Source organism: Cygnus atratus, chromosome Z (assembly GCF_013377495.2).
Source record: "Cygnus atratus isolate AKBS03 ecotype Queensland, Australia chromosome Z, CAtr_DNAZoo_HiC_assembly, whole genome shotgun sequence".
Taxonomy (NCBI): domain Eukaryota; kingdom Metazoa; phylum Chordata; class Aves; order Anseriformes; family Anatidae; genus Cygnus; species Cygnus atratus.
This window is the reverse complement of record NC_066396.1, coordinates 31,198,044-31,215,521: the sequence shown is the minus strand read 5'-3', so window position 1 is coordinate 31,215,521 and position 17,478 is coordinate 31,198,044. Positions and strand designations below refer to the sequence as shown.

General features: G+C 42.3%; 1 protein-coding gene across 1 annotated transcript in view; it reads left to right on the top strand.

Moving 5' to 3' along the window:
- Nucleotides 1–17,478, top strand: part of PTPRD (protein tyrosine phosphatase receptor type D) — a 420,315-nt gene that overhangs the window by 262,545 nt on the left and 140,292 nt on the right. Inside the window, 2 exon segments of the mRNA XM_035569749.2 lie at nt 2,772–3,041; nt 3,729–4,310. Of these exon segments, the coding sequence (XP_035425642.1) occupies nt 2,772–3,041; nt 3,729–4,310 (852 nt within the window).

Genomic DNA, 17,478 nt, shown 5'->3' with positions numbered 1-17,478 from the left:
AAAGTAGAAAAAATGTTTATTTCTTTGAACATGCAAAAACATTCCTTTGCTTCAACTAGAAAGAAGTACTTTCTTTTTGGCAGTATTTCCAACAGACAGTTCATGTACCTTCCTGTACAACAAAGGCTATAACATACATACATACATATGTGTATATATATATATGTGTGTGTGTGTGTGTGTCTACAATATGAATGGATGGGTGGGGGAAATAGGACTGAAAACGTAAACAGCTGTAAATTTTACTGTAGGGTGGATGACCTTACCAAAAATACCTAGCTTGATTTTGAAATTTTTGTTAGAGATGATTTTTCAATCAACCTGATATGTTTTGCTATGGTGTGACTTTTCTGACTAATTGAAAAAAAATAAAAAAATAAAAGAAAAAATAAAAAGGAAAGAAAAAAAGAAAGAAAAACATTTCATAGTTATGGCATCCATAGAAATTGTTGATATTTTTTTCTCTTCTCCTTCAACATACTGACTTTCCTGTACTGCATGAGGCATGTATACCTTTTTATCCAAAGGAAAATTTCAAAATGATGCTAGCTATTGTTTCTAACACCGTTGTAGCTGTGGAAAATGCTAACTTTTCAAGAAGAGGTAGGAAGGTTTAATTAGAGCAAGTAGAGATGTTCAAGTAGCAGTTGAAAGCCTTGATATGGCCTTTTTACTCTCTCTGTGTTTCCCTTGTTTTTCTCCTTTCCTCATTTCATTGTGTTCTGCATCAAACCCCCTACATCCCTCAGAGCTGCGAGAAGGTTGGTGTGTTTTTTACTTTTTACCCACCTTACAAAACTATTAATTAAACCAATAACAAAGAATACAAATGAAATGAATGTAGCTGCATTGTGGCATTTTTTTAAGTTAATGTTATGTTTAAGCAGAGAATGCCCTGGTCATGGCTTTGATGAGTGCTGGTATCTAACTGTTGTGCATGATAAGAGAGAATGAACCTGGATGCATGGCAACCTTTTTAGATTTAACACTAATATTTAGTAAACTTGGTCAGTGTTCCTGCTTTTTCTTCCCTTTTAATTTCTTGTTTATACTGATGCCTGCTTTTCAAGGAATGGTTTCCTGCAGTTGCTTTTCTAAACAGCCTGAGCATGAAGACTAAACTCTCCTTTTGTCTACAAGGATTCTGTTCAATACAAGAATTTCCTCGTTGCCTGCCGCTTGCTTTGTGTGGCCTCTGTGAATTGGCCGCTTATGGATGTTTTGCTCTTTGCTTGTTCCCCTTCTGCCTGTCATTCACTCATGAGGCCATTGCAGTAAGCCCCTTCTGGATCCAAAGAAGATCACAGAAATGTAATTAAACCCAGTGGAAAGGTTTCAGACTAATACTGTGTTCATTATTTTTTTACTCACTCATAGTCTCTTCTTTTACTTTTTTTTTTTTTAATTAAAAAAAGAAAACTTAATGATTAGCATTTATTAAACCCAAATAAACACAGTTTAAAGTACTTTGTCCAATGAAAGGCCTAAATACAAACCTACCTCTCTCAGCTACCTCTCTCTATTCCGCCTCCCACACACATGCGCACACCACTGAGAATATTTGAAGCAGGAACACTGATCTGTTATTGCCTGGTAATTTTCTCGGTGTTGTTTGCTTAAATACTAACTACTCTGTTAGAGCCATGTCTTGCTACATGTTTAAGGTCACTGCCCCTTGCTATCAATAAAGAGATGTCTGATACTATTGATCCTTATAGCTTATTTTGCTTTCCATTAACTGTGAACATAGTGGAATCCTGAATGTTAAATGTTCTGCTATTTTCCCAGTGGCCCTTCCTAACAGTTGCTTTTTAACCACCTAAACTTAATCTAATTTCCTTTTCCCTCAACCTCTATCCTCTTCTTAAGCTCCTGTATCTGTCAGCCTCTCCTATCCCCATCTCTTTTGAGTTTTCTTTCCTCACTCAAAATATTTTCTTTTTGAGTTCTTTCTCTTTCTGCAATTTTACTCAGATATTTTCCTAAGCATGATTCTTAATTGATTCTGTCATTTGCTTGCCTGCATGAACAAATCCAGTACTTTGTACTGGCTTTGCTTAGTTTCTTTTCTGTGACTATATATATATATATGTATATATATATGTGTGTGTGTGTATGTACATGTATATATATATGTGTATATATATATTTGTATCTGTGTGTAATTATATATATTATTTCTATGTTTGTTTAAGTGTTAGTGTGAGGTCCTGAGGCTGCATCCACTTTGAATCTGAAAGCAATAAAATTGCACTTTCAGTGTACTGTAGGCAATGTGTTCCAGGACTGTGATGTGACAATGTGGTCTAGCACATTTATTCACATCAGCTGGAAGTACACAGCATTAGAGTTGGTTTTGGTAATCAATTCAAGCATGCTGTTTACTCTCCAATTTTCTTCTCCGCATATATATATGTATACTCATAAAATATATGCATATATATGTGTGTGCACGCGCGTGTGCGTGTGTATCTTTTGCATGGTGTTTGTGTATTGTTAATATGTAGTTAGTTAAATGTGGGGGCCCTAATAGGTCTGAATCAGCTTTTGTATGAATGTACCTAATAATATCCTCAAGTAAATATAGAATAATTGACATTGTGTGCAGACAATATTCTTGTTTAGTCTTGTATTTCTTTTATACATATTTTCTGGCAGATCAGAATAACATGTTAAAATTAAATCGTGTCTGTACACTGCATGTAGTCTGTATGCAAGACTCAGTTTCTTTTTTTTGTATATGTTATTACCTTTTTTGTGTTTTGTTCCAGTTCGACGAGTCCCACCGAGGTTCTCTATCCCCCCCACCAATCATGAGATTATGCCTGGCGGGAGTGTAAATATCACGTGTGTTGCGGTGGGGTCACCAATGCCATATGTGAAATGGATGCTAGGAGCAGAAGATTTGACACCTGAGGATGATATGCCAATAGGAAGGAACGTCCTTGAGCTTAATGATGTCAGACAGTCTGCAAATTATACTTGTGTTGCTATGTCTACCCTTGGTGTTATAGAAGCAATAGCGCAGATAACTGTCAAAGGTATATCCCAAGCATATACATTTATACATAGTTCAGTCTTTCCTTTCATTCAATGCCCATATTCTGAACAAGTAAATTGCACCGAAAGAGACTAAATTATCTTACACTCTTAAATCAAGAAAGTAACCGTTCCAACCAATCACTGGCATAAGACAAAATACAGATTCAGACAGCAATAATTCTGATAAATAAATTCATAATAGTGTTCCATTATTTTCCTATGTCTAGCTCTCAGCCTGCCTTTAAAGTAAATAAAGAACTTTATAATCTTGCATATATTTGTCAATAGCAGTAACTCTTAAGAACCAGTTATTTGATTTTTGGAGTTGCTGGGTGTCCAAGTATCATGTTAATTGAGTAGTGGATGCCAGAGGTTCTAAAAATTACTGAAAATTAATCTTTAATGGTCATCTGCTTAAGGAACTTACCATAAAAGTCAGTATTGTTGCTTTATATCGATAAACCTTTTACTACAGAACTTGAAATGTTTCTGATAAGTTTCTGGAGGTAATCATAATTGCCAAAAGCTCGCGCTGGACAAATCACATGTTCTCTCCATTCCAAATTTCCTGATTTTTTGTTTGTTTGTTTGTTTGGTTGGTTGGTTGGTTTTTTAAATATCGTAATGTAATTATTAAGGTCTGCTGTTACATAGGGCTAACTGCATTTTTTGGTATTTATCCTTAGCCTTACCCAGACCTCCTGGAACACCTGTGGTGACAGAAAGCACAGCAACAAGCATAACATTGACTTGGGATTCTGGAAACCCTGAACCAGTTTCTTACTACATAATCCAACATAAACCCAAAAGCTCTGAGGAGCCATATAAGGAAATTGATGGGGTTGCCACAACACGCTATAGTGTGGCTGGCCTAAGCCCATATTCAGAATATGAGTTTCGAGTAGTTGCTGTAAATAACATTGGGCGAGGGCCACCCAGTGAACCTGTGTCAACAAGGACTTCAGAGCAAGCACCTTCAAGTGCACCACGCAATGTACAGGCCCGTATGTTGAGCTCTACCACCATTTTGGTACAGTGGGAAGAACCTGAGGAACCGAATGGACAAATACAAGGTTACAGAGTTTATTACACCATGGATCCTACTCAACATGTCAACAGCTGGATGAAACACAATGTGGCTGACAGCCATATTACCACTATTGGGAATCTGGTGCCCCAGAAAACATACTCTGTGAAGGTTCTTGCTTTTACTTCTGTTGGGGATGGACCACTTTCTAGCGACATTCAAGTCATCACTCAAACAGGAGGTAAGCCAGCAGTAAACAGAATTTGTAGGGGAAAAAAATGAAAAGAAGAAATTTTGCAGAGGGAAGACTTGATCTTGAAAATGTTGGGGAGGGGGAAAAAAAAAAAAGGTCTCAAAGATTGCCACAGTTTATCCAGGCAACTATTACAGATACCTGTTTCTACAGTAGTTTTTATTTTAAATTCCACACAGTACAAGTTACCACTGAAGAAAAGAAATTATCCCCTCATACTTGAAAGCATTAACAAAACATCAGCCTTGGTGTAGTAACAGGCAGGCAGTTCTCTACACTTTGGATTTATCAAGACAACTCCAACCTGTTCCTACATAGAGTAATCCACAAGGTCACTAATTTCTTGTTTTATGTTTGCAGTTAGGTTGTTTTTGTTCTGCACAGAAGTTTTAGATCCATGAATTAGTTATATTAGCAAAGGACAAGCAAACATAGTGAAAAAGATTGGAGATAATTTTTTTGAAGTCAGAAGCCAGAAGTTCTGGTGGAGCTACACTGCAGAAAGTGTTTTATTGTAGCAATAAGAAATAAAAGCCCACTTTTTCTAGTTGTTTAGAGAAAGCTGTATGAAGCATTACTGTAGGCCATTGATTGCCTAGAAATATTATATAACACTACTTGAATTTTTTTAGTACTAGAATGTTTCTTCTTGAAGAATTGTATCTTCCCTCAAATTGTTAAAAAATGCACCTCTAAGCATAACTGAAGGCAGTTCCATTGGATACAGTTTTTACTTCTGTTAATTCAAAGTAGACAGCAGTGCATACTTAATGAAAAACAGACATTGAACTGTTTCTGTGGACCATTGTAAGCATTGTGTTACACAAAGGTCTAAGCGTTACTCTACAGATCTCAGCTGAGAAGTTACTGAAATAACTTTTCTAGACCTACTGGTGCATTAAAATGTCAGAGAATCACAGAATCATCTAGGTTGGAAGAGACCTCCAAGATCACCTAGTCCAACCTCTGACCTAACACTAACAAGTCCTCCACTAAACCATATCACTAAGGTCTACATCTAAACGTCTTTTAAAGACCTCCAGGGATGGTGACTCAACCACTTCCCTGGGCAGCCCATTCTGACGCCTATCGACCCTTTCAGTAAAGAAGTTCTTCCTAATATCCAACCTAAACCTCCCCTGGTGCAACTTTAGCCCATTCCCCCTCGTCCTGTCACCAGGCACGTGGGAGAATGGACCAATCCCCACCTCGCTACAGGCTCGTTTAATGTACCTATAGAGTGCGATAAGGTCACCCCTGAGCCTCCTCTTCTCCAGGCTGAACAATCCCAGCTCCCTCAACCTCTCCTCGTAAGACTTGTTCTCCAGACCCCTCACCAGCTTCATTGCCCTTCTCTGGACTCACTTGAGCACCTCGATGTCCTTCTTGTAGTGAGGGGCCCAAAACTGAACACAGTACTTGAGGTGCAGCCTCACCAGAGCCGAGTACAGGGGGACAATCACTTCCCTAGCCCTGCTGGCCACCCTGTTTCTTATACAAGCCAGGGTGCTGTTGGCCTTCTTGGCCACCTGAGCATACTGGTGCCTCATATTCAGCTGACTATCAACCAATACTCCCAGGTTCTTCTCTGCCAGGCAGTTTTCTAACCGCTTATCTCCCAGCCTGTAGCTCTGCTTGGGGTTGTTGTGTCCCAGGTGCAGGACCCGGCACTTGGCCTTGTGGAACTTCATACAGTTGGCCTCAGCCCATCGGTCCAGCCTATCCAGATCATCCTGCAGAACCTTCCTACCCTCGAGCAGATCGACACACACACCTAACTTGGTGTTGTCTGCAAACTTACTGAGGGTGCACTCGATCCCCTCATCCAGATCATCGATAAAGATATTAGAGAGAACTTGCCCTAGTACCGAGCCTTGGGGGACTCCACCAGTGACCGGCCTCCAGCTGGATTTAACTCCATTCACCACGACTCTTTGGGCCCGGCTACCCAGCCAGTTTTTAACCCAACGAAGCATACGCCAGCCCAAGCCATGAGCAGCCAGTTTCTTGAGGAGAATGCCATGGGAAATGGAGTCAAAAGCCTTACTGAGATCAAGGTAGACCACATCCATAGCCTTTCCCTCATCCACCAAGCGCATCACTTGTCATAGAAGGAGATCAGGTTCATCAAGCAGGACCTGCCTTTCATAAACCCATGCTGACTGGGCCTGATCGCCTGGTTGCCCTGCAAGTGCCGCGTGATGACACTCAAGATAATCTGCTCCATGAGCTTCCCTGACACTGAGGTCAAGCTGACAGGCCTATAGTTTCCCGGGTCTACCCTCCAGCCCTTCTTGTAGATGGGCGTCATGTTAGCTAGCCGCCAGTTGACTGGAACCTCCCCTGATAGCCAGGACTACTGATAAATGATGGAAGGCGGCTTGGCCAGCTCTTCCGCCAGTTCTCTCAGTACCCTCGGGTGGATCCCATCCGGCCCCATCGACTTGCACACATCCAAGTGCTGTAGCAGGTCGCCAACCATTTCCTCGTGGATTAGGAGGGCCACGTTCTGATCCCCATCCCCTTCCACCAGCTCAGGGTACTGGGTATCCAGAGAACAACTGGTCTTGCCGCTAAAGACTGAGGGAAAGAAGGCATTAAGCACCTCAGCCTTTTCCTCATCTCTTGTCATTAAGTTTCCCCCCGCATCCAGTAAAGGATGGAGGTTCTCCTGAGTCCTTCTTTTTGTGGTTATGTATTCATAAAAACATTTTCTGTTGTCTTTAACAGCAGTAGCCTGATTGAGCTCCAGATGAGCTTTGGCCTTTCTATTATTGTCCCTGCACATTCTCACAACATCCTTACAATCCTTCTGAGTGGCCCGCCCTCTTTTCCAAAGGTTATAAACCCTCTTTTTTTTTCTAAGCTCTAGCCACAACTCTCTATTCAGCCAGGCCAGTCTTCTTCCGTGCCGGCTTGTCTTTGGGCTTGTGGGGACAGACCGCTCCTGAGCCATTAAGATTTCCTTCTTGAAGAGTGCCCAGCCTTCCTGGACTCCTCTGCCCTTCAGAACTGCCTCCCAAGGGACTCTGCCAACCGGTGTCCTGAACAGCTCAAAGTCTGCCCTCCAGAAGTCCAAGACAGCAGTTTTACTGGTCCCCTTCCTGACTTGGCCAAGAATAGAGAACTCTACCATTTCGTGGTCACTCTGCCCAAGACAGCTCCTGACCACCACATCTCCCACCAGTCCTTCTCTGTTTATGAACAGAAGGTCTAGCGGGGCACTTCCCCTGGTAGGCTCACTAACCAGCTGTGTCAGGAAACTATCTTCTATGCTCTCCAGAAACCTCCTAGACTGCTTCCTCTGAGCTGTATTGTATTTCCAGGATATGTCTAGGAAGTTGAAGTCCCCCACGAGAACAAGCGCTGACGATTTTGCAACTTCTGCAAGCTGCCTGTAGAACTCCTCATCCGTCTCCTCATCCTGGTTTGGCAGTCTATAACAGACCCGCACCAGGATGCTTGCCTTGTTGGCCTTCCTGATGAATAGGAAGTTCCCGCTGATAGTCCCCCATAGGGACTCAACCTTATCATTCCCAGTCTCGAGTTCCACAGCATCAAAACACTCTCGCATATAAAGAGCCACACCACCACCCCTTCTGTGCTGCCTGTCCGTTCATTGCAGCACTCCAGTCATGGGAGTGGTCCCACCATGTTTCAGTGATGGCAACCAAGTCATAGCTTGCCTGCTGCATGTGCCGCATAGCTTGCCTGTGCGCACATGCAAATGTAGACCATATTTTAATTTTGGCTTTTGTATTTGCTTTTGTATTTATTTTTTTATTATTATTCAGGAACTAGTATTTATATTGGCATTAGACTTCTTCTAGAATTCATAAGCAAAACACTTTTAGTGAACTCCTTGTCTGTGTTTTCACTTATAATCATAAACTTCCTTAGATTAGGAAGGGTTTGTCAGTGGTTTCTCCAGAGAAGGGTGAAGCAATTGAAATAATGAACAGTGAGACTCAGCTGGACTGGCCAAGTTCCATTACTTGCTGATGTCATTTCAGAAAAGCTTTGTTTATTAAAAACTTTAAAGAACTTGCCATTAAACGTGCCCATCTGTTTCTGATTACTGTTGTAATCTGAAGAAAATACGACAATGTTAACAGTGCAGGAGGAAGTCTCAATACACGTTTTAAACTTTGTAATGGAGTTGACTTGACATTGTTTATGTAAGACAATGTTGAAAATTGAAAGGAAAACAAAAATGTGGCACACACGCAGCATGTTTAAGCACTGATACTTGTCCTTGAAAGAATGTGAATATTTGAATCCATAAGAGATAAACATACAAGAAAGTCTAGTGAAGTACTCCAATGCTATGTTTCTTTAAAAAAACATGATTCACCCATCTTTCTAGCTGCTAGTTTCTCTTTAGTTAGCACTGCAGAATATGATGCCCTTTTCTACCAGATTTGTTGTAATCTAAACCTGAATAAGATTGTTTTGGTTTAAGTCTCTCAGGCTGATAGACATCCAAATAAATATACATGTGCCAAATAAGTTATACATGTGCCATGAAAAAAAAAATGTAAAAAAATATGTAAAAGGATAAAAATTATATATATATATATATATATATATATATATATTTTGTGTGAAACAAATAATCCTGTAATGATAAATATGCAGCTTAACCTTTGTGCTTACTTTGGGAAATATTACCATGTATATACAAAAAAAAAAATTGATCGATAGCTGTGGTTTACAGCCTCTGATAGCTTGATTTCCTTCAAAATGTTCCTTCATTATAAGTATTTGGATCTTTGAAGGATGATTGTAAAAATTGAAGAATTTTTAAAAAGCCTGTTTATGAGAATCTTTTGTTCGTTAGTACAGCATTGTGGTTCCTTGAAAGGGCTCTGTGAATGTCTTCTCACTTTGCTGGTGAGCAGAAACTCTATTGAAATTGCAAATTGAATTTCTAAGTAAAATATTAACTAGGAACGTGTAATTTGAGAGGAAGAGAAAGAAATTTATCAGAAAAACAAACATAAAAAAAAAAAGTTTTACATTCAATTTCAGGTTTAAGTATTCTGCCTAACATTTGAGGAAAAGCCCTGTCCTTTTGCCCAATTGTTTCTAGCAGTGTTTTCTTCACTATCAAGACACCATTTTAAGGAATTAAGTCATCAGAAGAGAGCTGTAGAGCTGAGCCTTTCACATTAAGAGAAACTCAGTTCCAAAATCTACACCTAAGAATGTACTTATACATCATTATGGGTCAAAGGATTTGATTCTACTGAGGGTGGAGTCAGGACAAGTGTATTATTTAGGCATATTGAATTACAAACACCAAGTTTTAGAACACAGAATTAGCTGTATAAGCTTTAGTATAAAAATATTTCTTGTCCTTTATCTTTACTTCATCTGAAAACAAAAACTGTGTTGGTTTGTCTCCATTTAGCTTCTCTGGACACATTTCTTATGAAACTTCTCATATCTCTTTCTTTCCTAAAACTGGTCAGCAGTATATGTACTCTCTGAGCAATATACGTTAGTTTCTGTGTAGCAGAAAAACTCTTGAACTTTAAACAAGTTAATAGAATCATAGAATATCCCAAGTTAGAAAGGACCCACAAGAATCATAGAGTCCAACTCCCGGCTCCACACAGGACTACCTAAAAATTAAACCAACGCGAGCATTGTCCAAATGCTTCTTGACCAAGCTCTGTTAGGTAGTGTATTAGTGGAGAAAGAGAGACTGAAAAATATTCCAGATATACCTAGATGTATACCTCAAAATGTACGCTTATTTAAATGTGAAAATTGCAGAATAAAACATATTGTTAACTTTAAAACAAGGATTGGCTGTGGATTGAAGACTGGGGATTATTACAGTTATAAAAGATCAAGCTTTTGAGAAAGCATAGAGAAAAGGACAGTAGTGAGAAGGTCAAGTATCTGACTTGCAGGCTACATAAACAAAGCATTAGCTTAAGAAGAATGATTAGAAATTCAGAGGAAGGTAGTCACTAGCAAAGAAATGCAGTTCTCTGTTGTAGTAAGCTTGCTACTTTGTCAGACATTTCAACATTTTTCATGAACACATGAAACTCCACAATATTAGTCTCCTAGTGACAACACACTTTGTAGAACTGAGAAATAAAAGGCATGCTTGCTGCACAGGGAAGTTATGGTTTTTAGTATACATTTGTAGAGTACACTGACCTCAAAGCAGAAAAAGACAGTCCTGAGAGAATACTCACGCAAGAAAATTCCATTCTGTGGCTTGACCATGTATATCACTAATATTGAAAGTTGAATTTGATCTGTTTAATTAAAAACGCTTTGGCAAGAGTATGAAGACCACTTATAAAGCTTTTCCAGTTTCTCTACATTTTTTTTTCTCTGAAGAAGACCAGTACGTTCTGTAAGCTCCTCCAGCTTGGCTTAGTTCCCGCATGCCACCAAAGATTTTTTTTGAACAGATGTTGTGCGTTCCAGGCATAAATATTTAATGGTTTAAAAGTTATTATTCCACTTTCTTATCTGCTACTTTTTCTTTGAATTAAGTGTTAGATTCCCTACAGAATTTATCAGTGATATAGTTTGTTAAGTTTATGTAAATGTGTTTTTGTTTTCCTTCTTCCTCATCTTCTCAATCTATTTGGAGCCAGGCAGATTCCCTGTCACTTCTTTTTTCTCTTGATGTTTTCAGCTTCAGATTTGCCTAACTGTGGCTGTAAAATATCAATGATAACTAGGTTTTGCATAAGATATTTTTTCAATAAACAGTATTTGGTAAAGTCCAATCAACCATTCTTTTGTCTTATAGAATTATAGCAAGTAGCAGACCTGCTTTTGAAAAGATTTGGAAAATTAGGATCTTAAAATGTATTACTACAGAGAGACAGGAAATACCCTTTATTTTCCAACTGCTGCCATATTTATTATCATAATGGATGGTAAAAAAAATGTTATATGGGTCACTTTACTGGCCATTTACAATTACTGCCTGATTATGTTCTACAGTTCATGTATGCATAGATAATGATACATAGACTGTAGTATCCACAGGGTACTGCTGGGGCTGGCAGAAAGGGAGGTGTCCAGTGTCGTCCCCACCACCACCACAACCACCACCACCACCACCACCCCCCCGCAGGCTCAACTGGGGCTCAGGCCAGGCTGTTCAGGGCCTCACTCAGCCAGGTAGTGAAACTCCCCAGGCCAGAGACTGACCAGCCTGTCTGGGCCCCGACTCCACGGCTGGGCTGTCTTGGTAGTGAAAAGGCTTCTTTCTCCTTATCTCCAGCCTGAGCATCTTGTGTCTCAGTTTGTGCTGCTGCCTCTTGCCCTCCTGGCGCACACTACTGTGCAAAGACTGCCTGTGCCCCCTTTCTCCTTTCCTGCTGGTGCTGGGGCTGCTGCTGTGTGCTACCAAAGCCACACCTTCTCCTGACTGAACTGGCTGCAGTCCCACAGCCTCTTCTTGCTGGCTGTTCATTAAATTTGTCCATTTTTATCAACATCCTTTCTCTGTTGTAGGCCCAAAACCAGATGCAGTATGCAGATGACCGTACACTGACGAGCTCTAAGCAGTGGGGACAACCCCTGCCCTCCCCTGGCTCTCAAGGCTGTGTCCTGCTCACACCAACTTTCTTGCCCTCATTGCTGCCAAGGTGCATCACTGGGAACTGCTCAGCTTGCTCCCTGCAGGTTCCAGAGCCATCAGTTACCCCAGAGCCACACCAGCCCCAGCTTCTCTCCCTGCAGGGCTCTGCCTTCCCAGGCCAGGGCCCAGCCTCTTTCTTGCTGAATGTCATGTCCCATCAACCACTTCCTCCCCATTTTTCAGCTCCCTCTTAAGAGCAGCATGGCCTTTGGCTATATTGACTATCCCGCTCCAGCTTGATGCCATCTGCAGACTTGGCACGTGTCCTCCATCCCTTCCTTGAAGTCACCGAAGTAGATATCATGCACAGGATGGGCTCCATTTCAGGGCCATTTCTCTTTAATGTTTTCATAAATTACTTGAATGAAGGACCTGAAGGTGTGCTAAGTAAGTTTCCAGGTGACACTAAACAGGGAGGAGGCACTGACTCCCTCAAAGGTAGAGGAGCCTTGCAGAGGGATCTTGACAAATTAGAGGGCTGGGCAATTACCAGCTGTGTGAAGTTTAACAAGAGAAATTGCTGGATTCTGAACCGAGGACAGTGCCACCATGAATGTACAGATTAGGGGATGAGGGGCTGGAGAACAGCCCAGCAGAAAGGGATCTGGGAGTTCTGGTAGATGACAAATTGAATTTGAGTCAACAATGTGCCCTGGCAACCAAAAGGGACAACTGTATTCTGGAGTACATCAAAAACAGCATTGCAAGCCAGCTGAAGGATGTGATTTCGCCGTCAGGCTTCCCACCTCTCTCAAGTCCCTGAACCTCTAGACAGTGGTTGGGGGAACAAAATCCCTCCCACGGTAAGCAAAGAGTAGGTCTGACCACCTGATGGAACTGAACAGGTACAAGTCAATGACATGAATCCCAGGGTCCTGAGGGAACTGTTGGACACAGCTGCCAAGTCACTCTCCATCATACTTGAAAAGTTCTGGCACTCCGGGGAAGTCTCTGGTGACTGGAAAGAGGAAAACGTCTCTCCCATTTTTAAAAAGTGTAGAAAGAAAGACACAGAGAACTACAGACTGGTGAGCCTCATCTCTATGCCTGGCAAGATCATGGAACAGATCCTCCTGGAAGCAATATTAAGGTACATGCAAGACAAGGAGGTGATCTGAGACAGTCAGCACTGTTTCATCAAGGGCAAATCATGCCTGACCTGCTGGCCTTTGGGATGGAGTGACTGCATCAGCTGACAATGGAAGACTGAACAATGCCATCTACCTGGACTTCTGTAAGGCCTTCAACATGGTCCCACACAATATCCTGATCTCTAAATTGGAGAGAGATGGATTTGAAGAGTGGAATACTCAGTGTACAAGGGTTTAGCTGGATGGCCACATCAAGAAAGTTGTGTTCAATAGCTCTATATCCAGGCAGAGGCTGGTGATGGAAGCTGGTGTCCCTTGGGAATCTGTTTTGGGACTGGTGCTGTTTAATATCTTTATCAATAATGTAGACAGTGGGATTGAGTGCACCCTCAGCAAATTTTCAGATTAAACCAAGCTGAGTGGTGCAGTTGATGCAACAGAAAGAAGGGATATCATCCAAAGGGACCTGGACAAGCTTGAGAAGTGGGCCCACAGGAACCTAATGAGGTTCAGCAAGTCCAAGTCCAAAGTGCTGCAGCTGGACCAGGGCAATCCCAGAGAGGAATACAGACTGGGAGAAGAACTCATTGAGAACAGCCCTGCGAAGAAGGACTTGGGGGTTCAAGTGGATGAAAAGCTCAGCGTGAGCCAGCAGTGTGTGCTTGCAGCCCAGAAGGCCAACTCTGTCCTGGACTGCAACAACAGAGGAGTAGCCAGCAGACTGAGGGAATGGTTGTCCCCTGCCCTTGTGAGGCCCCACTTGGAGTACTACATCCAGGTCTGGGGTCCCCAAAATAAGAAAGATGTGGACCTGTTAGAGCGAGTCCAGAGGAAGGCCATGAAGGTAATCAAAGCGATGGAGCACTTCTACAAAGAAAGGCTGAACGAGATGGGGATGTTCAGCCTGGAGAAGAAAATGTATACATACTTAGAGTGAGGTTATAAAAAAGTTGGAGAGTGACTTTATATATTAGCAGACAGTGACAGGAGAAGGGGGAATGGCTTTAAACTGAAAGAGGGGATATTTAGATCAGAAGTCAGGAGGAAATTCACAGAATCACAGATTGTAGGGGTTGGAAGGGACCTAGAAAGATCATCGGGTCCAACTCCCCTGCCAAAGCAGGTTCCCTAGTGGAGGCTGCCAAGGTAGGTGTCCAGATGGGCCTTGAATATCTCCAGAGAAGGAGACTCCACAACCTCCCCGGGCAGCCTGTTCCAGTGCTCCGTCACCCTCACTGTGAAGAAGTTCTTTCTCATGTTGGTGCGGAACTTCCTGTGCTCTATCTTGTGGCCGTTACCCCTTGTCCTATCCCCACAAACCACTGAAAAGAGGTTGGCCAAATCCCTCTGTCTCCCACACCTCAGGTATTTATAAACATTGATGAGATCCCCTCTCAGTCTTCTTTTCTCCAGGCTGAACAGACCCAGGTCTCTCAGCCTTTCTTCATAGGGAAGATGCTCCAGGCCCGTATCATCTTTGTGGCCCTCTGCTGGACTCTCCAGGAGATCCCTGTCTTTTTTGTACTGGGGAGCCCAGAACTGGACACAGTACTCCAGGTGAGGCCTGACCAGGGCAGAGTAGAGGGGGAGGATCACCTCCCTTGACCTGCTGGCCATGCTCCTTTTAATGCACGCCAGGATCCCATTGGCCCTCTTGGCCACCAGGGCACACTGCTGGCTCATGGTCAACCTGTCATCCACCAGGACCCCCAGGTCCTTCTCCTCAGAGCTCCTCTCCAGCAGGTCATCCCCCAGCCTGTACTGATACGTCTGGTTGTTCCTTCCCAGGTGCAGGAACTCTACACTTGCTCTTATTAAACCTCATTTGGTTTTCTTCCTGCCCATCTCTCCAGCCGGCCCAGGTCTCGCTGAATGGCAGCACAGCCTACTGGTGTGTCAGCCACTCCTCCCAGCTTTGTGTCATCGGCGTACTTGCTGAGGGCAGACACTATTCCCTCATCAAGGTCATCGATGAAGATGTTTGACAAGACCGGACCCAGCACCGACCCCTGGGGAACACCGGTAGTCACAGGTCTCCAGCCGGAGTCTGCACTGCCGATCACTACCCTCTGAGCTCGGCCAGTCAGCCAGTTCTCAACCCACCTTCCTGTCCACTCCTCTATCCCACACTTTCTCAGTTTTGCTAGCAGGATGTCATAGGAGACAGTATCAAAAGCCTTGCTAAAGTCAAGGTAGATGACATCCACTTCTCTCCCCCCATCTACCCAGCTGGTGATGCCATCATAGAAGGCAACGAGGTTGGTCGAGCATGACTTCCCCTTGGTGAATCCATGTTGACTACTCCTCATAACATTCTTCTCTTCCAGTTGTTTGGAGATGGCATCCAGAACAAGTTGTTCCAACACCTTTCCAGGGACAGAGGTGAGATTGACTGGCCTGTATTTTCCCGGATCCTCCTTCTTGCCCTTCTTGAAGACCAGAGTGACACTGGCTATCCTCCAGTCTTCAGGCACCTCTCCTGTTCTCCAGGACCTTTCAAAGATGATAGAGAGCGGTTCGGCTATCACCTCTGCCAACTCCCTTAGCACACGTGGATGCATCCCATCGGGACCCATGGATTTGTGTGCATTGAGCCCACTCAGACACTCCCGAACCACTCTCTCGTCAACCAGGGGGGAGCCCTCCATTTCCCAGACCCTTTCTCCTCCTGCCAGGGTCGAGGAGTCCCAGAGGGGAGTCCTTGAAGCAAAGACTGAAGCAAAGAAAGCATTCAGTATCTCCGCCTTCTCGGCATCTCCCGTTACCAGGACACCCACCTCGTTCAGCAAGGGACCCACTTTATCCCTAGTCTTCTAGTAAATTCCTAGTCTTCTAGTAAATATCCCTTGTCTTCTAGTGAATTCTTTACTCAGAGGGTGGTGAGGCACTGGAACAGGTTTATCAGATATGTTGTGGACTCCCAATCCCTAGAGGTGTTTCGACAAGTTGGATGAGGCTTTGTGCAACCTGATTCAGTGAAAGGCATCCCTTCCCAATGACAGGAGGCTTGGAGCTAGGTGATCTTTAATGTCCCTTCCCTCTGAAGCCATTTGATGAATGTATGATTGTCCTGCTCTACTCTGGTGCAGCCTCACCTCAAGTACTGTGTACATTTTTGGTCGCCAAAATGTACAAAGGACATCAAACTATTAGAGAATGTCCAAAGGAAGGCAACAAAGATGCTGAAAGGTCTATAGGGCAAGACTCGTGAGGAGCAGTTGAAGTCACTTGGTTTTCAGCCTAGAGAAGCGGAGACTGAGAGGAGACCTTGCTGCAGTCTACAACTTCCTCATGAAGGATAGTGCAGGGGGAGGTACTGATCCCTTCTCTCTGATGACCAGCAATAGGACATTAGGGAATGGCATGAAGCTGCATCAGGGGGAGGTTCATATTGGATATTAGATAAAACTTCTTCACAATGAGGGTGGTTGTGCACTGCAACAGGCTCCCTAGGGAAATGGTTACGTCACCAAGCCTAGCAGAGTTCAAGAAGCATTTGGACAGGATTCTCAGAAATATGATGTTTGATTTTTGGTTGTTCCTTTATGGAACCAGGAGCTGGACTTAATGATCCTTGTGGGTCCTTTCCAGGTCAAGATATTCTATGATTTTTATGATTTTTTTCCTAAAAACAAAACATTTTTTTTTACTTTGTAGTATGCAGATACTTACACAAGGTTCTTCTTACATAAGGGATCTTTTAGAAAAATTACTGATTACTCTTACACATCTTTCTTTCTGCGAAGAGATTGTGAAGAGACTCTCACTCATTCCCATAGAAATAGGCAACATTTTTCTACACATTTCTTCTTCTATTTTTCCCTATTTCTCAAAAGAAAGTGTGAATTGTAGGGAATTGCAAGCTCCACACAGACTGAATATGCACTTTATGTTGACAGGTTATCTGTCTGTTTGAAGGTTAGATATCAGACTTCTACCTTCCACACAAGGGTATTTTTATTCACATAGTGACATTCTGCAGAAGTCTGTGGAAGATAGGAATTACAGTCACAAATTATTTTTACCAGTTACTTCATGGTATTTTTAAGTCTCTTACTATACAGAAGAAATGTACTTGTAATATTATAATAAAATTCTACCCTGAAAAGTGATTTGTAAGGCAATTATTATCACAATGTAGTTGTCACAGCTGTTCTCAATATGTGCTAAGAATCGCATCTCATACTTTTTTTTTCTTCAACAATAAGGGCATGACACATTTTATTCTTGAAAAGATAGAAGTGGTGTGGAAGACTGTTTCATGCATTATCAACATCATTATTAACTGAAACTAATGTTTCAGAACTTGTATGCCATAATGATTGTATACATTCCAATGACAGGGTATATTTTACCGTCTTTTCCCAGTCATAATAAGTTTTCCAGTTATAATAATAACTTTAATATTTAGTGTAGATTTGGAGAAGTAAATGAGAACAAC